This window comes from Schistocerca cancellata, chromosome 2, assembly GCF_023864275.1.
Source record: "Schistocerca cancellata isolate TAMUIC-IGC-003103 chromosome 2, iqSchCanc2.1, whole genome shotgun sequence".
In the NCBI taxonomy this organism is placed as follows: Eukaryota; Metazoa; Arthropoda; class Insecta; order Orthoptera; family Acrididae; genus Schistocerca; species Schistocerca cancellata.
Window position 1 is genome coordinate 689,961,204 of NC_064627.1, and position 26,561 is coordinate 689,987,764.

Here is a 26,561-nt window from a genome sequence, read left to right on the forward strand (position 1 = left end):
ACAGGACTAATCCTTTTCAGGCAAGAAATAACATGTCAGAAAAAAATGTGAAACAATGCATTGTTATTTTAGAATGCAATTTTTGGTGAATAGAAGTGTATGTTGTCGTTAAGCTACGCATTTCATTGTAGGGGAAAGTTTATCATCACTTCCATAACACTGGCTCACAGCACCCCCCAAGGCACACCTCCACCATAGCTTGTAGAGTGAGTGAATGCAGGCTATTTTGCTGGAAATTAGTTCACACAGTCTCCTTGAACTTGGCCTCACTGCTCCCTAAACTGAACTATTATAAGCCAGAAATGTGTTTGTCATCTGTTGCAAACAGTACTGTAGTAGTATAGTGTTTCAGTATTATTTTATGTCTCATTTTCTATTTGATGTTGATGTTTTTTTGAAAATTGATTCTTGGAATTTCTTAAGTAGGTTTTTGTGATGTGTTCATAAAATTTGAAAATAGAAGAAAAGTAGTCACAACAACAGAAAAATGTAGGAACTCAGTAGTAATTAATGAAAAATAGTGACCATTTTTTATGCTGTTGGAAACTGTTTGTTCTATATTGTACAGTAATTCTATTACCATGGATTCATTTTCATTTTTTCATGTCATCAGAGTTTTGCTGTAAATTTTATTTCAGTAGCCATATTTTTGTTTTAGTTTATTTGAAAACATGGATCGAATCTGTGATGAAAAATATGTGCCAACACCAACAGATGTCTTAAGGGCAAGGGTTCGCACAAATGGCATCATTGAAACACACTTCAAAATCAATGATGTTATTGTCAGGTATGCCTGTAGCTGCAAATATCAGGTACCAACTTTGATATTATGTATAAATATAACATTCACTAGTGTTCTTTCTTAACTCTTTGCAGCATGTTTGACGTTGGGGGGCAGCGATCTCAGAGAAGAAAATGGATCTACTGTTTTGACAATGTCAGGGCTGTGATGTTCGTTGTTTCACTCAGTGGTTATGATATGACGTTACTGGTGAGTTGCTTTAAAATTCAGTTCAGAGATCTGAAAAATAAATTTGTAATAATTTATGATTTCCTTATGTATGGTATATGTTTTCCAAATTTGGCATCATAGGAAAGGTTCTAGAGTATTGCTTAAGTGTGTGGGACCCATATCAAATAGGACTAACAGGGGATATTGAACATATACAGAGATGGACAGCACAAATGGTTATAGGTTTGTGTAATCTGTGGGAGAGAGTCACAGAGATACTGAAGGAACTGAACTGGAACACTCTTGAAGACAGATATAAAATATCCTGAGAAAGTCTATTAACGAAGTCCTAAGAATTGGCTTTAAATGATTACTCTAGGAATATACTAAATTTCCCTATGTATCAATCACATAGGAATCATGAGGATAAGATTACAATAATTAATGCATGCTCAGAGGCATTCAGTCAATCATTCTTCCCATGCTCCATATGGGAATGGAACAGGAAGAAACCCTAAGAAATGGTGCAATGGGACATATCCACTACCATGCACCTCATGGTGGTTTGCTGAGTATAGGTGTAGATGTAAATATAGATGTCCAATGGAAAAAAACTTTATCTAAGTAAAAATTAAGAAAAATTTGAAACATTCTGATGGATTAAAACTGTGTGCCAAACTGGAGCTAGAAACTGGTGCCTTTGCCTTTCACAGGCTAGAGCTCTACCAACTGAGCTTCCCTAGCATGATTCACAGCCTGGCATCACAGCTTTACTTCTGTCAGTACCTACCCTCCTAGCTTCCACACTTCACAGAAGTTTTTCTGTGGAAATAAAGCTTTGAGGCTGGATCATAAGTTGTGCGGTCTGTAGAGCACTTGCCTGTGGAAGGCAAATTTGAGTCCCAGTCTGCCACACAGTTTTAATCTGCCAAGAAGTTACACACCAATGCACACATTGCTGCAGAGTGAAAAATTCATTCGAATAAAAATTTGTTACAAGTGTGATTCAGTGTCAGAAATGAGGAAGTCAACATCAGTGTTACAGTTTTAAACATGGCTGTCACTCAGTGGTCATGTACTAGTTTCAGCATAGTATTATACAGCCAACCAGTTGCACATAACTGGTAGTTACATTGACCTGAGTTTCAACGCCTACTAGGGGTGTCTTTATCAGAATGATTTCTTATAAATCCTATAAAATAAAACATAGAAAATTAGGTATGACAAAAAGAAAAGTTATCCAAGATGGCAATTGTCAAAATGAACAAAGGTTACTTACATATAATTCCATTGTTAAAAAGCAATGGTCAGAATTTAGAGCTGCTATGCTCCAGTCAAAAGTGAAACAAAACTTTCTAGCCTTTGCCACAGGTCCCCAGCTGAGACTGATTAGCCCAGTGGCTGACATTGCTGTCACAAAAACAATATGAGCTGCGCCACCTATTAGCCGCAGACAGTAACATGTGCTCATTTGAAACATTACAACAGGAACAATTGAAAAAAAAAACAGTTAATTTTAAAAACAAAATATAAAGAAAGAGAGCTTAATGTCTGCTTGAAAATACACAGTAGTCAAGCAGATTAAGTACAACAGAGCCATCTGTTAGGCTTTACAGCAATTACCATTCATAGAGGACAGAATGGTACAGAAAAATTTTACAAACAGTTGTACAATCCAAAAAATATTTGCATGAAGGTAACTTCAGCAGCACAAATCTATGAGATTTGAAAAAAAATTATTTTCTGAACCAGAAGCAGGGAAAGATATGGTAAATAATAAAGGGATCAAAATTCCATGAGTAATGGATTGAAACCATTGAAAAAATTTTTGTTATGTAGTTGTAACTGTTCGTTGAGGATGAGGCCACTGTTCTTAGAAATGTGCTTAAAAATCTCCAGCTCTTCGAGTACATCGAGCCTATGCCCTTTCTTTTCTCTATGCAAAATGGAAATTTCTTCAACACATTTTGGTTTGTGTCTGGAAATTAGTAGATGATCAGCAAAAGTGGAATTTTGTACATTATTGCGTCTTTTTCCCAACAAATATTCCTTGTACCTGACACTAAAAGACCTTCCAGTTTGTCCTATATAATAAAAGGGACATGTATCACAAATGATTTTATACACTCCTGAATTGTGTATCAGAGCAACGGTGGACTTGAGATTGTGAATGAGATTTTTTGCAAGTTATTTGTGGAAAAGGCAACTTTGAATCTATATTTTTTAATCAGAAGACAACGAATTTTATACAAAATAGGGCCTAAAAATGGAATTGAGGAAACATTTTCATATTTGTTACAGTGAGGAATAGCACTGCTGCCTAAAGTGATCACTTTAGTGTAAGTTTTAACTTCGAAGACATTGTCATCTAACGTGGGATCGTAACTGTTATTAACTGCAATAGTCTGTATTATTGGCTTTTCGAAAAATGCCAAAAGAAAGTCTGCCATTGTCAGTAGATGTACTAAGGTCCAAGTAATTAAGCTGATGTTCATTATTTTCTAATTCAGAAATGAAGCTGATATTCTCATGAAGGCTATTAAAAATTTCAAACAAATGCTGAATTCCTTCCTGGGAACCACTGTATGTGATCAAAATGTCATCTACATACCGAGCATAAGACAAAATACCAAGCTCAGAAGCTGAAAAATTATTAAAGATATTTACATTAATTTGCTGGAAGAGAAATTCATCAATAATTTTTCAGCTACTTATCTTGTTATTTTTTCTTATTCTCAGTATGCAGATGTCATGATACAGATCAAATTGTGCCCACTAGTTCAGTGCATCCTCATTCCCATAACAAAGCATTTTTCCATTCAGCCATTCATTGTACAGTCTCTGTACCTTTGTCTCCTGACAGCTTAATGAAGCGATGAAGATAATAAAAACCATTGTGGTTAATAACAGCTATGATCCCACTTTGACAAGATGTTCAAGTTAAAACTTACACTAAAGTGATCACGTGAGCCAGCAGTGCTATTCCTGACAGTAACAAATATGAAAATGTTTTCTCGATTCCATTTTCAGGCTCTGTTTCATATAAAATTCGTCGTCTTCTGATTAAAAAATATAGATTCAAAGTTGCCTTTTACAAAAAAATCTCATTCACAATCACAAGTCCACTGCTGTTCTGATACACAATTCAGGAGTGTATAAAATCATTTGTGATACATGTCCCATTTATTATGTAGGACAAACTGGAAGGTCTTTTAGCACCAGGTACAAGGAACATTTGTTTGGAAAAAGAGGCACTAATGTACACAATTCCACTTTTGTTGATCATCTGCTAATTTCTGGACACAAACCAAAATGCGTTGAAGAAATTTTCGTTTTGCATAGAGAAAACAAAACTCATAGGCTTGATGTACTTGAAGAGCTGGAGATTTTCAAGCATATTTCTAATAATGATGGCCACATCCTCAATGAACAGTTACAATTATGTAACAGTTTTTTTTATGGTTTCAATCCATTCCTCGAGGACTTTTGATTCCTCTGTTTTTTACTATATTTTTCCCTGCTTCTGTTTCCAAAACACAATTTTCTTCGAATCTTATAGATCTGTGCTGCTGAAGTTACCTTCATGAAAATATTTTTTGGATTTTACAGCTGTTTGTAAAATTTTTTTCCATATATTCTATCCTTTGTGTAATAGTAATATCTATAAAGCCTAACAATGACTCTGTTATACTTAATCTGCTTGACTACTATGTGTTTTCAGACAGTCAATAAGCTCTCTTTGTTAATATTTTGTTTTTAAAATTAACTGTTTTTTATTATTATTATTTCTCTTATAATGTTTCAAACAACACGTCACTATCCACACCTGGTAGGCAGCGTAACTCGTATTGTTTTTGTGACAGCAATGTAAGCCACTGGGCCAATCAGCCTGGTGTTGTTCCCAGCTGGGACATGTGGCAAAGGCTAGAAAGTTTTATTTCACTTTTGACTGGAGCATAGCTGCTCTAAATTCTGACCATTGCTTTTTAGGAATGTAATTTTATGTAAGTAACCTTTGTACATCATAAAAACTGTCATCTTCATTAATGTTCTTTTGTCATACCTAATTTTTTTTGTATTATTTTATAGGATTTATAAAAAAATCATTCTGATAAAGTAGGTGTTGAAACCCAGGTCAATTAACATACCGGTTATGTGCAAGTGATTGCCTGTATAATTCTTTTTGCTGCAATATCAGTGTGTTTTTGCCACCTCCTTGTACAACTACATATCTACTGTTATTTGCAGTTTTGTGTATGGATTTTATGAAATTATAAGACATCTGGCAGTGATATAGAATAAAGTTAAACACTGGAAACTCCAGGTTGGAATATCAACAATATAAGGGAAAGATAGATTGCTACTTACTGTAAAGATGACAGGCATAGAAAAAAAGACACTTACACATTAGCTGCCGGTCAAAGCCTCCATCAGAAAAGGAAACACACACACATTCATTCACACAAGCAACCACAACTCATGCACACGTGACCCCCATATCTGACAGCTCAGACCGTTATTTCCTCTCACTACATCACCTTAACCACCGTCCCATACTGAAGAAGTGTGTTGCCCTTCAGTTTGGCTCACCATGTGCCCATAAAAATAAAACCAATGTACTATATCTGTTCATTTACATTAGACATATTATTTTATGTAATTATTTTCTAACTATATAAATTACTTTTGTGTAGAGTATCATTCACTGGTAATGAGACTTAGGGATATCTCTCATTCCCCTGGAATGGCATGTATCATTACAAGATTCAATAAAATACTTCATAAGTAACTGTTTTAAATGTCAGTAGTAGTAGTTATGAGCATTGCAAAAAGAAGAACTACATCTGAAAAATCTTGCTCATTTCAGGAGGAACCATCAGTAAACAGACTGGATGAAAGTCTCACTCTGTTCTCACAGATTGTAAACAATTGCTTCTTTCGTGAAGCTTCATTTGTTCTCTTTCTCAATAAATTTGATCTCTTCCGTGAGAAAATTTTGTATTCTGGTAGACACCTTCGACTATATTGTCCTGATTACAGAGGTAAGAAACTCTTATGCTTCTTTTAGGTTTCTTTTACATGTCTTCAGCAAAGTATTTATATTATTTTTGGAGTACACACAAAGATCTTTGAATGAAACTAAGCAAGAAATGTATGTGTTTTTGGTGTATTTCCTACTCATAACCAGTGACAAATTGTGTAATATTATTTGAGAAAATATGTATTATAAACTTTAGAATTTGAGATGAATTCCAAAAATTGAAGAGTAAAATAAACAGCTTCTTTATTCTAACAAAATACAAATGATGACTCTAAAAGAGTCTTATTTCTCTCAAGAGTAACTAGTGTAACAAGTAAACACAAAGGATTCACTAATGCAGTGAAGACAGTGCACAGCACAGGTTCTGAATTAGGACGTATCAACATAACTGACTTGAAAAAGCTGTCACTAAGTAAATGAAACAGTGTGACTGTTGTATACTTAAAGTGAAGTGTTGTATGACCTGTTCTTGGGTCGTCTTCAGTACTGCCAGAGAATCTATAGCAGAGTTGCACGCCTAGTTGAGGTGAACAACAACCAATTGGAGTTTAGCATGCTGAGTCAACATTGTCCAGAATTTTTAGACAACGCCAAAGGTGCCTCCAGCTTGCTGCACGCTGGTTCTATAGCCCTTAGGGTCATATCTAAGTTGTTATGTTATGTTGCTTATCCATAGGCCCTCTCTAGCACCACTTATGTTGTGAAACGGAAACTCTGTTCTTGGCTTCCTTTAACTGTGCAGTTATCACTGGCAAGCATTTCCTCATTGTATATACCATAGCCACGGAGGCTTGCATCTTTGTCTCTGAGGTGCTATGCTCGGAGCAAATGTAGTACTCCCCCTTCCCAGAATGCGGAGCATATGGTTGGGACCTGTGATGCCCAGAGAGTGCCTCGGGCAGAGATGTCTTCAGCAGCTCGATCCCTAAGGCTTCACTTTTGCCGATTTGGGTTACAGGCTTATTAAGGAAAATCACTGGGGAAAGACTTGGTCTTGAGAGGTTGGGGTAAGAGCGATCCATTTCTTCATCGTCTGATGGTGGCAGCATCAGGACATCTTCATCCTGCAAGTCAGCAGGAATTTGGTCCAACTGCAGTGCTGCCGCTGTTGATGTCACGATAGGCACTACAGCTTCATTTGACACTGATGCTGGACCAAGCTCCTATGGTGTAGGTTCCAGTGCAGAGCAGTGGGGTGGCCTTCATTAGGTATCAGTGTGGGACACTGTAGTGGCTGCGGAATCTGCCTCTTGACTGCTAGGTGGGACAGCTGGACCAGGGTGCCAGCATGCCATGTTCGTCTCAGGTCAGCTCGTGGTGGCAGCTCGTGTGAAACATGTTGCCTCCAGGAAGTATCATTGTCAATAGGCAGAGCTCTGTACTGCTGATGGTTGTGTAGACATACAGTGCCAGCATTAGTGTGCACAAGAAATGTCACTCTCCCACATTGTCTCAAAACACTTCCCTGGCCCACCTTTGATTGCCTGTGTTTCGGTGATACCTGGCAGGCTGACCAGACTTAAAACAAGCCCACAGAAGATGCCAGATGATGTTGCCAGGGCAGGAGCAAATTGAGAAAAGTGCAGTATGGCCTAACATGGAGTAGCTCCACTGGAGTCTTATCATGGATGTCTGATGTTGACCAGAATAATGAGAAAAGTAGCAGAAGAGCTTGGGATTTTGGCATCATTTGGACTAGTTTCGACATCGTGTTTTGAAGGCACAAACCATCCTTTTGGCTCCTCCTTTCAATATAGGATTGAATGGAGCAGGCTTAACATGACGGATGCCTGAAAATCATCTAATTTATTGGAGACAAATTGTGAACCATTTCCAAAGCAATAGTCTTTGGAAATCCTTGTAATGTAAATATCTTTTCCAATGTCTTTATTATGTGGGGGCTGGTTGTTTAAGATGTCTGAATGACAAACAGAAAGTTAGAGAAAGCATCAATGGTGATCAACAATTGGCCACCAAGTGACAGCCCAGCAAAAGCTACGTGTACTCAACCAAGGTGCTTTGGGTGCTGCTTGGGTTTCTGCACAGGTTTTACAGATTTTCAGAAATTTCTTGGCATCAGCTTGCATCCTTGGCCAGAACAGAATCTTTGAATGAGCTGTATGCATGTGATGAAGCAGCTTGAGGATTATGAGGTGCTGAGAGAGAATGTGATGACTACTCAGGTCCATTGTGCAAGTTGTTATATAAGATCTCTCCATTACACTCTGTGAAGGTGAAAATTCAGAAGAAAAAGGTTGAACTGACTGGGGAATGACGTACTGTTTCTTATGAGGCCAGTCGAGATGCACATAGTTTGCAATCTGCATTAATTCCAGATCCTTGGCAGTTTCCATGGCAGTATGTGGTGCATCAGTGGGGAGTCTGATTAAGAGTTCCTCATTAGCATTGCAAACAAATTGACACACATCTTCCGAGGCATTAGGAGCTTGATCTGAACTGTCTGGCAGTAAGGAAAGAACATATGCATTTGTGTATTTTCTGGCTGCTTGTTATGCAATGTTATAGCAATACAAGGCAAGGTACAGTGACCACTGTTGAATTTTTAACTCTATTTGGTCAGGAAAGGGCATGTCAGATCTGAATAAGGAGCGTAATGGTTTGTGGTCTGTAAAAATTGTGAAAGGAAGGCTATAATTGTATGGGGGGAATCACCTCAACCCGAAAAGGAAAGAAAGAGCTTACTTGTCAGATTGTGAGTATTTAACTTGTGCCAAGTTCAATGACTTGGAGGCAAAAGTAACAGATTGTTCTACCATTGATCTGCTGAGAGAGCACAGCTGCAAGACTGTACAATGAAGCATCTGTGTCTAAGAAAAGAGGTTTATAGTTGTCATAATAGATGAGACAATAGCTTAAGTAGCCGGCCGGAGTGGCCGTGCAGTTCTAGGCGGTTCTAGTCTGGAACCGAGCGACCACTACGGTTGCAGGTTCGAATCCTGCCTCGGGCATGGATGTGTATGATGTCCTTAGGTTAGTTAGGTTTAATTAGTTCTAAGTTCTAGGTGACTGATAACCTCAAAAGTTAAGTCGCATAGTGCTCAGAGACATTTGAACCAATAGCTTAAGTGAGTTGAAAGAATGTTGACATTTATTAGATCACATGAACTTTCGCCCTTGGCTCCGTAGGTAGTTGAGGGGTGCTGCAAGAGTGGTTGTGCTGGGTATGAATCTTTTGTAGTAATTGATTTTCCCTAAAACTGCCAAAAGTATGGAAAGATTCTGGGATTTTTACCATTCTTGAATCGCTTTGAGGTGTTTTGTGGAAGGACACAAATCTGCCTTGTTAATAATGTGGCCGAGGCACTCAAGATCTGTTTTGAAAAAGTAGCAATTGAACCTGTGTCCCCACAAAAGATCGTGGGTGTATTGATAAGGTTTAAGGAAATAGAAATCCTGTACCATCTTCCGAAATATGTCATACATCATGTCGTTTAGCAGCTGGCTTTATCAAGTCAGTTTTCTTATTGTTATCAAGTACGCCTTTTTGACTTTCCATTCACTACTCAAGCAGACATTTTGCAGGTGACCTTGCTTTCCACATCCATAACAAATGGCACTGCTATACAGGGTCTCCATAATTTAAGTTTCAGATTCAAAATGCTGTGAAAAGAGAACCACTGCTCAGAATGACATCAAATTTGAACAGCATATGATTGACGCAGGGAGAAACATAATGGAACAAAAATCATTTAACAGAAATTTTACCAATACATGGCACTGCAAGCGTCTTAACATAAATAGGGTCAGCTAAAAATTACAGATGAATTGTAATACAACAGCTATGGTTTGAGTTGCACATTATGCCATCCTTGGTGTCCATTTTGTGTGACTGCACAAGTTTGACAGTCAACACTTGTGGCACTGTTAGTTAAGTAAGCCCATATTCTAAGGCAAGGTCATACTACTTCATATGGGAAAAATCGTTTTTAACTGCCCTGAGGCCAGAAACCACATAAAAAGTAAAATGCCTTAAGTTTTTATTGTCCTGGGGCCAAACACTGCATAGGAAGAAAAATGACATTGTTTTTAATTGCCCTGGGGCCAAAAACTACATAAAAGCAAAATGACATTGCTTTCTAATTGTCATGACACTGGCACAAGATTTGTTCAACATGCTATCCACTGTTTTTGCCTGAAGTGGAAATCGAGAAACAGCATGTTCCACAACAGATCAGAGAGTCTCGGGGTCATGTTCAGAGTGTGTTGCTCAATGGCTGCCTTCAATTCAGCTATGTTCATAATTGGAGCACTGAACACAACATCTTTCAGGTAACCCCACAGCCAGAAGTCACATGAATTAAGGTCGGGTGATCTCGGGAAACCAGGCAGTGGGGGGGAAATGATGGCTGATAATTCAAGCATTTCCAAAATGTTTCTGCAGTAGCCACTTCATAGTCTGTGCAATGTGTGGAAGAGGGCCATCTTGCATGAAAATAATCCTACACTCACATTCACACTACTGAAGGGTTGGAATGAGATTGGTGCCCAAAAGACTCTCATAATGTTTCCCAATGATGGTACAGGTAACAAGACCTGCAGGACTCATCTCCTCAAAAAGATGTTGACTTGTGATAAACAATGCCATCAATCTGCACCATACAGTTGCCTTTGCAGAATGAAGTGGTACTAGTTAATGTGCAATTTTCTCTTGCCCACATTCCACAATTCTGCTTATTGACAAGTCCTTGGAGATAGAAATGGGCATTGTCTGTCTGCAGAATGTTCCATGGCCATTCATTGCTCACTTCCCTGAGCAAGAAATTCCAGATCAAACATTTGTCTTGCTAGCAGGTCAGCAGAAAGCAACTCCTGAACATGTGTAATTTTGTATAAATAGAAATGCAGGACGCTTCAAAGGATTTTATTCGCTGTGCTCACAGTCATGTCTGCTGTTCGGCCAACTCCCCATGCACTGCATGTTTGCACATTTGCACACCACCACTCAGCATAATCCATTCTGCAATGCTGTGGCCATATCTTCAACAGACATCATATCAACTGCTTTCCTCCTCAAAAGAACCTGTCCTTTTGAACTCTTTAATCGCTTTCAGCAGACATTGGACCAATACCTTTTTTTTCACACCCGTGAGTGGCCGGAACTTCTGCAGGGCTACTGGCACACAGTCAGTGTTCTTGTAAAAGAGCTTCACCAGCAGCATGCAGTCCTTCATGGAGACAGCCATATTGGGTGTGTCGGACGCAAATTGAGGAACAATCATGTGCCGGTATCAGTTGGTGTGCATATCCTAATGCTTACAACACCATCTGCTGGTCAGATTTTCATTATTATTATTATTATTATTTTATTTCACAACATTTCTACCTGTGTCAATAATATGTGGTTCAAATTTGACATCATTCTGAACAGTAGTTCTCTTTCTGCAGCGTTTGGAACTGGAACTTTATTTATAGGCACCTTGTATATCAAAATGAATAAACCTAAGTAACTGAAGAATTGTTGTGGAATGAAGTTAATAATTTTTCATTTAATCATGCCAATTACACAAAAGAATAGTGCTACACCTGCAAGTGGATGTCACTGAAATGGTATCAGCTTTACAGTCCAGAGAAAATATTGGACAGCAGAGATGTTAATAATTAAATAGTGCTATGCTACTTCTTTAATGAAACACTCACTCATTTCATTCATTTACACTGCATTTCTGAGTCGCTACATTAAAATGTTAAGAGCAAAGAGTCCTCTGGCATCAGCTACAGATTAGGAGCATCACACTTTGACATAGTGAGCAAAGCACATTACCAGTGTCAAAGCAGTATTTTACTGGATGTTCGAAATAATATAGCTGATGACTGATGCAGCCACTTCGATACCAAGTTTACAGGAAGACCAGCCAAAATGCTGGTGCACATAATTGTCTTTAAATAAGAGATTGCATTTGAAAGATGTTGTTACTCTGACCAAAACTCACATCAATGCCCAGAAGTCACACCGAGTTGTTAAACCTGTGGACAAAACCCGTGAAAATGCAGAAGCCAAATACATCAAGTGGTTGACAGTATCTTGTTCCACCTGGTAGTATCAGTAATACAGAAACTGCAGTGTCATACGCTCCATGTTTTAATAATTTAAAGTTCCACTTTATGGTCTTGAAAGATAATTTCACTTCTTCCACTTTTCCAAAAGGTGATAGCTTGTTTCGTATAGTCCTCTGTTACACACAGGGGCAAGGTGGTATTTGCCAATACTATGTCTTCACATCAGGCTTCATCATAACTTACTTCCTCAGTTTTACATCCCTGTCCCATTGTACCAGTAAAGGTATTTGACATAGGTGTCTTTGGGGAAAGGGCAGCCTCATCATCATCATCATCATCATCCTTATCCTCATGTGAAAGAGCATCCTATGTCAGTTCACTAGTTTTCTCTGTATCTAGCACATCTTAATTCATGAAGCTGTTCATGATTGCTGCAATGAAACTGAACGGTATAAATAATAGCACAGAGAAAGCCCCATATCTTTCATTTGCCTTATGTATAAGTTAGTTGAATAACCAACTATAATTATGCTTACCAGTCATGACTTTCAGGAGCTCTTGTTCTTTGATGTTTAAATGTTGCAATTTGATAATCATTTCATATCACTCCTTCCACTTTACCATCATTCCTTCTAAAAAGAACACTCTTGTGCTGTTGATAATAGACTGTGACCTTTCAATAACCATCTGAGTTCAAATAATGCTTGACTGGTGTCAGGTTTTCACCTGCATTTTGCTCACATCTAATTCTCTCCAACACCTTTCTAGTCAAGCCCTCACCTTCAACCTTTCCAAATTAAAGTGTCTTTATCTCACGCTTGTCCTCTACTCTGCCCCGATTACCCCCATTCACCCTTGGCATCTGAGACAGAGCATCCATTATGACACTTTCATCACCTCTTATGTAACATATCTCAATTTCAAATTGGTGTAAATACAAAGGCCACATAGTGGGTCTACTATGTAGCAACCTACAGGTTCTAAGAAAGCTTAATGCCTTATGATCCAAAAATACAACAGTTTTGTTTCTCAGTAAGTAGCATTCATATTTATGGAACCCCCACACCATAGAGAGGTCTTGCAATTCAGACACACTACAATTCCTCTCTCATGCTGAAAATGTTCACCTGCCAAACACAATTGCCCAGTGCCACATCATTCATTCTGATGCGAATAGATTCTGAAACACTCCCACACCCAGACCATATCTACACGCATCTGTAATGATGCAAAATATTCACAAAAATTGTGGTGGTATAATATTTTGCCATGAAGCATACCTCCTTCAGACTTCTAAACACTTTTTCGCATCACTCAGTCCACACACAAATGGTATTCCTCTTTAGCAGTAGCATGAGCTACAGATCATTAAACAAGTGCCCACTCACGAAACTGCTATAAAAACCAAACAAGCTCAACATTGTGTTCAATTGCTTTCAGTCTGTGGGTTCTTCTATAGTGTTCAGATTCTCAGGATCTAATACTATCCCCCAGTTCACCAATAACATATCCCAAAAACTTAACTTTATTCTTGACAAATTCTGACTCTGCTAGCATTACATTCATTCTCCCCGAGTCCCAAGCAGATAGTAAATCATTCAACAAATTATGATGCTCTTCCCAACTTGGGCTTGAAATAAAAATACAGGGTTGCCATAATTTCTGAAAATCAGGAAAATAAAAAAAAAACACTGGAAAATATAATTTTTTGCTTTTATTTACACAATTTACCTTTTTACTTATCCTTTAAATGATAAAACCTATAAAGGAGAAAAATCCTTGCCATTCATTAAAAATTAGAGTTAGTAAAACATTCATAAATGCAGGAGTTTGTACATTTTTTGTCAACTTACCTGTTTTACTTACCTTTCAGATTCCAGAATTTGTCAGGTAAAAATACTAAAACTGTATTTGGAAATTGGGGAATTTCACTTTGCAAAACTTCTGACAATCCTGAAATTTTCATCTACATAAACAGTAACCCTACTCATCAAAGTTCTACCCAACAATCCATCCATTGCCTGAATAAAAATATGTACTGCCACATTTAACCCGAAGGCAACCATGCGGAATAGATAGTATTTTCCGTTGTGAAGGAAGGCAGTATATTTCCTCGACTCTCCTGCAGGCTTTATATTTAGCACCCACAAGTAATACGTAGTGATGTTAAGTACTTGGTTGCATGAACCTTTTGTAGCCTCTCCTCCATATTGCCTGGCCCATCATTTTGTCGTTCCACAGTTTTGATTCAAATGGTGTGCATCAAGGACTAATCACTCAGTTCCACATTTCTTCCCCACAATTACTAAAGGTTTGTTATACACACTTTGGCACCACTCAGTTATCTCCCCAGTCTACAGTTCTTTGGATTTATTTATGTACCACCTCCTGTCTCGCAACCAGTATGCAAAAAGGCTTTCCAAATAATGAAATTTGCTGCTTCACCTCTAATTTACATTCAAGCCAATTCACCAGTCCTGGTCTACCAGAAAATGCCATTTTATTTATACACAAAACCTGCCTTAAGTCTTCTCACTGTGTGTGTGTGTGTGTGTGTGTGTGTGTGTGTGTGTGTGTGTGTGTGTGTGTGTGTGTGTGTCTCCAAAACACCACTTTTGCAGTGTCAGTCTTCCCTTTCAATTTTCTGAACAGGCCTACCCCAAAAAGTAGTTCTACTGCTAGCCCATGAATTATGAAGAACAGAAATTCTTTTCCATGACTCAGTACTGAAATGTGCAATAAAACTTCCCACTTAGTTGCTTTTGTCAGTTTGCCTGTCACCCCAATAGTCTTTACCCCCATTACCAGCATGTTTACCAACTCCTGTGGCTTAGCCATTGACTAATACCATGTCTGTGATATACGTCACTTCCGCTGCCTAGCAAAGCTTTCATGGAAACTCACCCTACTTCAGTGTGAATGACTGAGTGGTTATCGTCTACTTCATCAACCGAGGACTAGTCTTCATCAAATAACTCGGCACTAATCTGTTCTCTTACCACAGTCAACTATCTTCACCTCAGATTTTACATTTCACTTGCAGATTTCCCATTCTGACCAACAGATTCAGACTGCAACATTGTTTTAGTTGTTCTGTCACTAATACTTGGTCCATAACTGATTCTTCACCATCATATTCAGCATTCCTAACAAACACACCATGCTTGTCAGAAACAAATTCTTTATAATATCTTCACCTTTCCTTTCATCCTCACTTTCTATTCCTTTTTCCCCTTCAGACATCCTTTCCTGTTCCATCTCATACTCTTGTCTCAAATATCCTTCACCTCCATCCTCACTGGACCACAATTTCAACCAACCAATGTCTTTGCATTCGCTATTTTGCCATACATGCCTAATACCATCTGGAAACCCTCACAGTAATACAACCCTCCATGGTGCTTTCAATATTCTGTTCTATTTCATCAACCTGTATCTCCGAAGACTTGAATTCCAATCCTTCTTCCCCAGAGGAACTACCTTTCCTTTCATCCAAAACTATTACCACTTTAGCTACCTGGTTATTCCTATTTTGCAATGACCCTGACTCCTCCTCCCCTTTAGCAACTAAAAGAACTCTGTTTTGTTCCTGCTGCCTTCAGGCCAGTACCTTGTTCTCCCAATTCCCGTCCCTCTAGTTCCTGTTTTCTTGTGGCTCCCTAGTTACCATTTTCTTGTGGCCCTCTCTCCAATCTTGCTTATGCCTGACCCCTAGCAGGAATTAATACCGATTTCCCAGGCCCACTTTTTGTAGATGAGGTTGTCCCTCATCTTTGTGCTCTTGTCTAGGGGTCCAACATTCCTTCCCCTATTTGGTGATCACCACCTGCCACGATTGTTATCCCATTGGTTTGACATCCTCTGCTTGTCATTTCTGTCATTCACTGCTACTCTCCTCTATTACCCCATCCATTGTACCTACAATTGTCCTTAGCCCATCACTGGAATAAATTCTCTGAATTGTTTCTAAGAAATTAATAAGCCACTCAGCATTATCTCTAGGTGCTGCAACTACCATTTGTCTTAAATGTCATCATCATCGTTTCCCGACTCCAGTTTCACAGGTGTGGTGTACAAACACTCGCCATCTGCTTCTGTCTTCATAAAACTTCTGTTCTAAGTTCCTTTCTCATCCACATCTGGTCTTACAGCCTCTATCAGCATTTTCTTGGCCTTCCCCGTGGTCTTCTTCCTACAAGGTTCAGGTTGAAATACTTTTTGGCAGGTCTTTTGTTGTTCATTGTCATAACGTGCCCACTCACTGAAGCCTGCATTTCTTTATTACACTTGTACCAGGAACCTCAATACCAGCCACTTTTCCATTCACCTCATTCCTGATTTTGTCCTTTCTAGTTGTTTGATTCATAGTTCTAATCACTCCCATTTCTGTTGCCTGAATTATGCTGAGGTTTTTGTTTAGTAGGGTACATATTTCAAAACCACATGCAAGGATTGGTGTGAAATAGGTATGGTTCATGGTCACTTTTGCCTTATTTGTGTGGGCAGTTTATTCTCCAGACCCAGTATAATCATTTCAGCATCCAATTTGTTGCCAAGATATTTACATTTATCAACCTACTTTTGGCACAAGGCCTATAAGCTACCCCTCTGAGGGTTGTATACCTCTCCTTCCCAGAAATCCCTCAACACAGATTGCTACTTATTCATAGACCAAAACTCAGTCAAGAACACCGAGCGAGGTGGCGCAGTGGTTAGACACTGGACACGCATGCGGGAGGACGACGGTTCAATCCCGCGTCCGGCCATCCTGATTTAGGTTTTCCGTGATTTCCCTAAATCACTCCAGGCAAATGCCGGGATGGTTCCTCTGAAAGGGCACAGCCGACTTCCTTCCCCATCCTTCCCTAATCCGATGAGACCGATGACCACGCTGTCTGGTCTCCTTCCCCAAACAACCAACCAACCAACCAATCAGTCAAGGACTTGGCCTCAAATTCTAATACTGTCTAAGTAACTCCCCCCTAAAGACATCCATGTATATGCTTCACCTTGCAAATGGTTTTTTTTGTTTTTTTTGTGATAAAAATACACTTTTTCTTAAACCAACAACTGTGTAACACATTATAAAAATCTTTCAAAAACACTACAGGGTTCTCATGTCTCACTGGATCAAACAAGTTCACTAGCAATCTTTCTACATGCACACTTGTAACACTACTATTAATTTTCTTTTACATTCTTCTCCGATACACTTTTCAATGTTTATGCACTTATTCTCTATCTCCTGTGACTACTGCTTCCTTATACATTAATCACATTATAATTATGACAATGACTCTGTGTGCCATTAATTTGTTGTTCTACAAACATTCCAATGCCTTTACATTGCTTGGCTAACTCTTCTTCCAACTCTGTTGATGTAGTCTGTTGTTGTGATAGTTTTGTTTAGTAGAGTACATATTTCAACACCACATGCAAGGATTGGTGTGAAATAGGTGTGGTTCATGGTCACTTTTGCCTTATTTGTGTGGGCAGTTTATTCTCCAGACCCAGTATAATCATTTCAGCATCTTTCTTAAGCTTGGCTTTTATGGAATTCAGTTCCAGCTTAAGGGGACATTGTATGTGAAATTCGTTGAAATTTGACATTTTCTGTTTTCTACTCCATAATGTACTTTGGACTTTTGTGAACATTTTGGTATATAATACATTAAAATCAGACAATTGTGAGACCCTCAAATAATATTTGAATGTTGACATGTGACTGTCAAATTTCGCAGCTACGCATATATTGCCACAGTTGAGCAGTCATATCTTGGGAACTACACAATCTAGAAGGCTGTGAATTGCTTTGTTTTATGCCTACTGCTACGTCTCAGAAGTTGGCATTATGAATAAACAAATCAGTCCTTTGTTTCTGATACTAGTTTTTGTTGAAAGTAGTGTGATTATCGGCTATTTTTGTAGTAAGCTAATTTCTATTGCTTTTTATACGTAAATAAAATAACTAACTGTAGGCCATTAGAGATAACTGTGACAATTTAGAGAAGATGAAAAGAGCTATGTGGAGCACTTTCTTTCATCGAATATCAACCGATGAAAAGCCATGTCATGCTTTGTGTCCACCTCCACCAAACACTGGGTGTAAATATAGGCAAGCTGAATTTTCTGGCACCCTGCATGAATTTACACATAAGCATTCTCTTCCTTTGGCAGTAATGGAGGCAATCAAATTTATTTACAGAGATTTGGCAAATCCTGAGCTCCTAAAGAAGCGTTTACATGGGAAGACCCTGAATGTGAATGAGTCCTTCAATAATGTTGTGTGGTGCCGTGTACCTAAAAATGTATTTGTTGACCTTATGACTCTAAAGTTAGCAGTGTCTGACGCATAATAACTTTTAATCGTGGGAACTATGAAAGACTTAAGGTTCTGGAGAAGTTCGGGGTAATATGTGGACAGAACACCGCTAAAGGATTGCAGGAACTGGATGAGCTTCGTGTATGTGAAGCAGAGTTCGCTGCTCAGCAAATGACAAAAGAAACAAGAAGGAAATGGAGGCAGCAAGCAATGGGCTGTCGTGACACTAAAGAAGACACAGAATATGGGCCAGGGCAATTCTAGTGCATAAAAGACACAGAAATGTAAGTCTGTATAAGAATTTGTAATAAAAAAAAAGTTTTAAACCTCTGTATCTCTGAACTACATTTTTTGCAATAAATGACGCGTTTTCTAAAAAAAGTACTGGTGGTAGAGACTTGAAATTTTTACAGCATGCCCTGAGTTGTTTTGTTTTTATGTTCATTTATTTACAAAATTCTGTCAAAAAATTGAGTGTTTTGAAAAAAAATAAAATAACATGCCCCACAATACAATTTTAGAATAATTCTAGTTCAGTGTATCTAGAAAGGTGCATTCAATAATTATGGAAAATTGTAAGTTGGTGTCTTAAAAAGTTTCCAAGATAATGGGTCACAAAATTCAATAATTTAACATTGGCGGCATAGGACATACAATGTCTCCTTTAACAGATTTCGCCTCAGACTCAGCCGAATCCACACTAATTTTAACTGAACCAACTCTAGATTTAAGTGAGCCTACTTACTCCCCAGTACTATCAAGCATCTGTACCAGTGTATCCCATTTGGGAACCACTTGTGCCTCACCAGCATTACAATCATAATCTTGCAGCATCACATCCTGCTGTTTGCATTAGATAACCTGCACACACCTTTTAGTACTACCACCTCCATGAGACACAATACTGTCGTCATTATAGTTGCCTTTTATTACTGATTCTTGCTTAATAGCCTCCTGCCCTTGGTCCATCGACACATTTCACATTCATATTGACCAGTTTCATGTGCCAGGAGCAGCTACACTGCTACATTATGCCACACATCACCTGTTGTTTATTTACCACTGATGCACTACCCTGCATGTCAAACAGCTGTAGATGACAGGAGCACCAAACGAAAATACACAGTGCTAGTCTGACGACAACAAAGCCATATGAGTCCTGATATTCCCTGATTACTATAGCTGAAATCACAACACAGTGTCTCCGTGCATAAGCAATAGGCTCACTTGGGCTACTGGGAGCAATTCGAAGATAGCAGAACTGTGCCAGCAGCAGTTACTTTGCTCTGTCCAGCGAGCTGTTAACGTGTCAGGCCACATGAATGAAATTACACAAGGCCATTACCATTCACATGTCTGTTCATGTAACTGGGCTGTGATTCTCACACTTAAATAATTTATTACACCAAACAGATTGACCCTGGTCATAGCACCAAATGTAAATTAGCTGGTTGATATTAAAGCTAACTTACTCCCAATTTATAATATTATCCAAGTTCTTTGAACACTCTGCACATGACATGACATGAAGTAAACAAATTGTACTTAAATTTCAACACCAGTTATTTGTCGTTAACCTCACAGCACTCAAATTCACAGCACAAATAGCAGTAATAACACAGAATTCCTGTAAGTATTCATTTTTGCTTGTCCATGCCATGTTCACATCACAGCTATTTCTCTCACTGTTAGGACTTCAAAACCTACTTACAACAGTACTTATCCGTTGAAGGTATACAAATAAAAGACACTCTCAAAACTTGTCAACTACAAAGATATTTCAGAACAACACATAAAACATGTTATATTAATATTACATGCAGAGATTCATATTGGGGCCAACCACTTGCAATGTTAGGTGCTTTACAAGTCTTTTTCGTGAATGTTCCATTCCCCCCACTATAATGTGTGTTCAGAAGTATCAGACCTCCTCCTTTCCTGTGTGGTGACTCACCAACATCAATATGGGGTGGCCATACACCATTGCTCATTAGCCTAACAACATGACATCTTAATGTTAATACCAAAGCCTTATATTAGCAGTGAGACATTGGCGAATAATTTAATAAAATATGTACTGAGGTTTGATCTGTTGCTTGAAATCCCGAAGGATTAACATTGCCCGAAACAGATTGATTTTAAGTTTTATATAAATCCCTTTTAATTATTTTTTAGAAAAGCACAATGCATGCAAATGGTGACCACAAACAAATAACTCATTGAATAACTGAACAGTGTCTGTCACCAGTGCAAATTTTGGTATTACTTTGTGCAAACATGCCATTATATCCAGCAGCATGCACTGAATCACAGTGTACAAGTCCCGCTACATGAAAATAACATTCGCAGGATACACACCACTCAGTGTTATCTGCTCCAGACGAAATACCTCACCAACACTTCATACTCAAGACAACAGGGGAAAGACAGACCACGAACCCTGCCCCACACTCTTATTTAAAGGTTATGTTACATGAGCACTCCTCGATTCAGTGCAGATACTTTCATTCTGACCACCATTCATAATTTTCATTACAATTTCATTTAGTTACTTGTGATGAAACATATGAAAATCTTTGTATTAATTTTCCAGCCTCTTAACAAATTCATTTTTACATTATTTTAACAATCTTAAAAAAATCTCAAACACATAAATCACCACTTTTGGTGCTCTAGTCATAACACTAACTTGCCATTTTTTATAAATCACAACTACAGTTCAATGCATGTTGAAAATTGTTGGAATATTAAGGAAAGAAACTCGTGCTGTAATTTCATTTGTGTCTGTATGGCAGTATTTATGTAAATAAATTAAATTGTTTGCATTTTTATAGTTGGTTAATTAGAAAAGTGATCAGTTCATTATATTACAGGCATTATCCTCCTTTGTGTGGTGTATCAGTAGTGTGACTTTTGCGATGAATTCAGTTGTTACAATTTACTATAAAGAATAATGCTAATAATTGCAATAACTGTTTAACTATTAAAGTGTCAGGCATGGATTTATGTTGATTGAGCTCATCCCAGTGGCATGGTTCCTAAACTATCATTGGCTTTTCTTTAACATGCTTGTATTGAGTTGCATTTTCATTAAAATCATATTAGTGAGACATTTCAAGTCACAGATTCCTCCGTATTAACTCATCATGTGACCATGTCATCGGACTACAACCCTCTTCCTGCCTAGAAAAACCCCGGTGACTGCTGGGCCTCATGACCCATTAGCCATCTTTACTTCCATTCAGTTCCCCCGTCACAGCCATCTGATAGCTGGTCACCCCAGCAGACATTCACATCGGCCCACAGCCAACCTATCAGATTCATTCTATCCTGCGGCAGTCAAACCAGCTGCTTGTAACGTCGTATACCCCAGCTTCATATCTCACTCTCCTGCTGACTGGTATATGAAGTAGCACCATACCTCACTATTCACATAATGTCAAATAATACCAATTTTTTCAGATATCTAACTATGCTAAAACTTGTGTAATAATTTTGTGAGTGGTGAATCAATCAGCATGAGCATTATCTTTAGGATACATCTACACATATTAACTTAAACATAATTGATGTATCGTCACCTAAACACGCTATTAATTATTTAATAATCAAGTCTTTGAATGGGCTAGCAACCAAAATGATTTTACATTAAATAAATACCCATGTTAGTCTCTCTACATGCAGCACTCAAGATTGGAATATGGTATCACTTTCACTTTTTTCACTCACACACACACACCCACAGTTGTTACTGTACTTGCATGAAGTTGATGTTACTGGATTCTTGTATCCAAGGCAGTGTTGATGAAATCGTACACCTTCCAGACATTCCCATTATACATCCAGCATGTTCTACCACCCATCACCAGCTGAGCCATATCCTATCAAAATGTTCAAATGAAAGTCCCACTGAGTAAGTGCTCTATGACTCCCCACTAATCAGGCTATAGAAACCCTTCCGTGGTCCAACATGTGTCCACTAGGTTGGATCTCAAGCGAGACTTATCAAGGCAACAATACAAATGCTTAAATATGTGTTAAAACAGCTGAATAACACCAATATAGGAAAAGATAGATTGCTACTTACCATAAAGAAGACATGTCAAATTGCAGACAGACACAGTTAAAAGACACATAAAGCTTTTGGCCGCAGTCTTCATCAGTAAAAGAGAGACACACACCATTCTTGTACACAAGTGAGCACACTTTGTGCACCCATGACCACCAACTCCAGCATCTCGGGCCCAAGTGTGAATGGTGTGTGTGTGTCTCTCTTTTACTGATGAAGGCTGTGGCCAAAAGCTATATGTAAGTATATTTTAATTGTGTATGTCTGCAACTTAATATGTCTTCTTTACGGTAAGTAGCAATCTGTCTTTTCCTACTTTGTTATATTCGTACCTGGAGTTTCCATTATTTTACTTAAAGCTGCTAAATATGCCCACATATTAATTGAAAATAAACAAATTATTTTAAATCTTGAGAACATTCCTTTGGATGACACATGCTAAACATGATACTAATTTACAAAATAAACAATTAATTCTGGCTTTCACATCTGCACAAATACCCAACAACTAGATTAACTTAATCCAAAATCCATTGATTTCCATGATTCTAAATCTCAAAAGTATATTTATATACTGACACAAGAGAGAACAGTCAATCAATCTACTGTACATCCCATTACTCATCTCACCCCAACACATGTCACAGGTGTTTTATCTAATGTTTCCCCACATACATGCATTCATATATATGTATATTCTCACATGTATAAATTCCTCACAACTCTTCCTTTACTTACAACAATCATATCGTTGTGTGTGTGTGTGTGTGTCTCTCTCTCTCTCTCTCTCTCTCTCTCTCTCTCTCTTTTTTTTTTTTTTTTAGGAACCCCCATTTTTTACTACATATTCGTGTTGTACGTAAAGAAATATGAATGTTTTAGTTGGACCACTTTTTTCGCTTTGTGATAGATGGCGCTGTAATAGTCACAAACATATAAGTACATGGTATCACGTAACATTCTGCCAGTGCGGACGATATTTGCTTCGTGATACATTACCTATGTTAAAATGGACCGTTTACCAATTGCGGAAAAGGTCAATATCGTATTGATGTATAGCTATTGTGATCAAAATGCCTAACGGGCGTGTGCTATGTCTGCTGCTTGGTATCCTGGATAACATCATCCAAGTAGCTGGACCGTTCGCCGGATAGTTACATTATTTAAGGAAACAGGAAGTGTTCAGCCACATGGGAAACTTCAACAACGACCTGCGACAAATGATGATGCCCAAGTAGGTGTTTTAGCTGCCGTCGCGGCTAATCCGCACATCAGTAGCAGACAAATTGCGCGAGAATCAGGAATCTCAAAAACATCGATTGCACCCGTACCATATTTCTGTGTACCAGGAATTGCATGGCAACGACTTTGAATGTCGTGTACAGTTCTGCCACTGGGCACAAGAGAAATTACAGTACGATGACAGATTTTTTGCACGCATTCCATTTAGCGACAAAGCGTCATTCACCAACAGCGGTAACATAAACTGGCATAATATGCACTAATGGGCAACGGAAAATCCGCAATGGCTGTGACAAGTGGAACATCAACGACCTAGGTGGGTTAATGTATGGTGCGGCATTATGGGAGGAAGGATAATTGGCCCCCATTTTATTGATGGCAATCTAAATGGTGCAGTGTATGCTGATTTCCTACGTAATGTTCTACCGATGTTGCTACAAGATGTTTCACTGCATGATAGAATGGCGATGCACTTCCAACATGATGGATGTCTGGCACATAGCTTACGTGCGGTTGAAGCGGTATTGAATAGCGTATTTCATGACAGTTGGCTTGGTTGTCGAAGCACCATACATGGCCTGCACGTTTACCGGATCCGATGTCCTCAGATTTCTTTCTGTGTGGAGTTGAAGGATATTTGCTATCATGATCCACCAACAACGCCTGACGACATGCGTCAGCGCATTGTCAATGCGTGTGCGAACATTACAGAAGGCGAACTACTCGCTGTTGAGAAGGAATGTCGTTACACGTATTGCCAAATGTATTGAGGTTGACGGACATCATTTTGAGCATTTATTGAATTAATGTGGTATTTACAGGTAATCACGCTGTAACAGCATTCGTTCTCTGAAATGATGAGTTCACAAAGGTACATGTATCACATTGGAACAACCGAAATAAAATGTTCAGACGTACCTATGTTCTGTATTTTAATTTTAAAAATCTACCTGTTTCCAACTGTTTGTCTAAAATTGTGAGCCATATGTTTGTGACTATTACAGCACCATCTATCAACAAAGTGAAAAAAGTGGTCCAACTAAAACATTCATATTTCTTTACATACTAATAAAAAATGGGGGTTCCTATTTAAAAAACGCAGTTGATATCCGTTTGACCTATGGCAGTGCCATCTAGCAGGCCAACCGTAGTGCCATCTGGGTTCCCCCTTCAAGCTAGACAAGTTTTGTTCTTTGCAGTTTTTTTCGTTTGACACTTATTTCGTGAGATATTTGACCCGGTCACGATCAATGGACCACCCTGTATACCAATGACAAATCACTTAATTTTTTTAAATATACAGTACTCATGAACAGTAGAATTCCTATAATCCTCATTTAAATGAAACTTCTGCCATCAATTCCCTCTGTATCAGCCATGTAAATCACATTACACAACACATACAGGGTGTTTCGGAAGTGATGCTCAGTAATTCACGAATGGAAAGTACAGGCCAAAAGTAGCTTCAAAGCTCCAGTAAATGTGGGTGCACAAATCAGCCGTTGCCAAGGTACCTCATTAATTTGAGTTGAATACTCCTGGGTACTGTGGTATTTAGATTGTTATCTTAAGGTTTGGGATCAACACTCTGTTTATGCATGCACAACTACTTCCCTTACCCCCTCCATGCACTGTGCCATACTGGCCTATCAGTCAGTTACGAACATGAAGGTACCATGGACAATGGTTACACAAATGATGAGTACACTGACACACACATCATAAATGGCAAAGCGAATGGCAGTGCACTTGAGGCTGCATGATTGTATGAAAAAGTTTTTACTCTCTACAGGCAACCTAACAGGCGTATATTTAAGCAGTTCTATCAACACCTTAGAGAAACTGGGAGTTTTGCAAACCATCCATGAGAAGTCGACCCAGATCCATAACATACAATATTGGGGAAATGGTGTTACTCATTGTACACAAACGACTGAGTACTTCAACAAGGAGGTTTGCTACTCAAGAACATGTCCTGAGTCACAGCAATATGTGGCAGATTTTACATCGGCAAGTAATCTATCCATATCATCTCCAGCAAGTGCAAGCCCACAACAATGCAGGCTTCCCTGCTAGATAGAATTTCTGCCAACAGGTGCAACAGCAGTATATCCTGAATCCCCTGTTTGTAAATGGTATTCTGTTCATGGATGAGGCTGGATTTACCCGTGATGGTAGTTTTAACTACCATAAGTGTCACATTTGGGCCGACCTCAATCCTAATGCAACACACATTTCATGACATCAGCAGCACAACTCACTGAATGTCTGGGGAGAACTGCTCAGAGACCTCATAATTGGACCACACTTCATACCACAGAGACTAACCGGACAGTAGTACATGTGGTTTCTGCAGACTGTACTTCCAGATGTACATGATGATGTCGCACTGAACCAACGCCTGAATATGTGGTTCATGCATAATGGTGCTCAAGCACATTTTCATGTATGGCTGCGCCAGCTTCTAACTCAGATGTATGGTCAAAATTGGACTGTTAGAGTAGGGCCCATCTGAAGGCCACCAAGGTCTCCGGATTTAAATCCCATGAATTTGTGAGTGTGGGGTCATGCCAAAAGCCTGGTCTACACTAACAAGGTCAAGTCTCTTGACGAATTACAATTGCAGATTGAAGCAGTCTTCCATCATTTACAGAATTCCCAGGACTGTCTGAGACGATTCGTAACTCATTTCAGAGATAAGTTCAAAGTTGCATTTAGATGCATGGACAACATTTCAAACACCCACTTTAATGTTTAGAGATGCCACGTGTTCCTGAACACTGATGAACCGCGACAGAAAATGTGTTGTATCTCGACAATTGTTGATTTGTGGACCCATGCTTATTGGAGCTTTTTAGCTACTTTTGGCCTGGACATTCCAGGTGTGAATTATTGACCATCCCTTCTGAAACACCCT

At 38.7% G+C, this 26,561-nt stretch overlaps 1 protein-coding gene across 2 annotated transcripts in view; it reads left to right on the forward strand.

Annotated features, from left to right (window-relative positions):
* The window catches only part of LOC126162438 (guanine nucleotide-binding protein G(o) subunit alpha-like), an 82,836-nt gene that overhangs the window by 39,268 nt on the left and 17,007 nt on the right, over nt 1-26,561 (forward strand). For both annotated transcript variants that reach the window (XM_049918947.1, XM_049918948.1), the window contains 3 exons: nt 659-787; nt 877-991; nt 5,820-5,994. In XM_049918947.1, the coding sequence (XP_049774904.1) occupies nt 659-787; nt 877-991; nt 5,820-5,994 (419 nt within the window). The remainder of the gene's footprint in view (nt 1-658; nt 788-876; nt 992-5,819; nt 5,995-26,561) is intronic.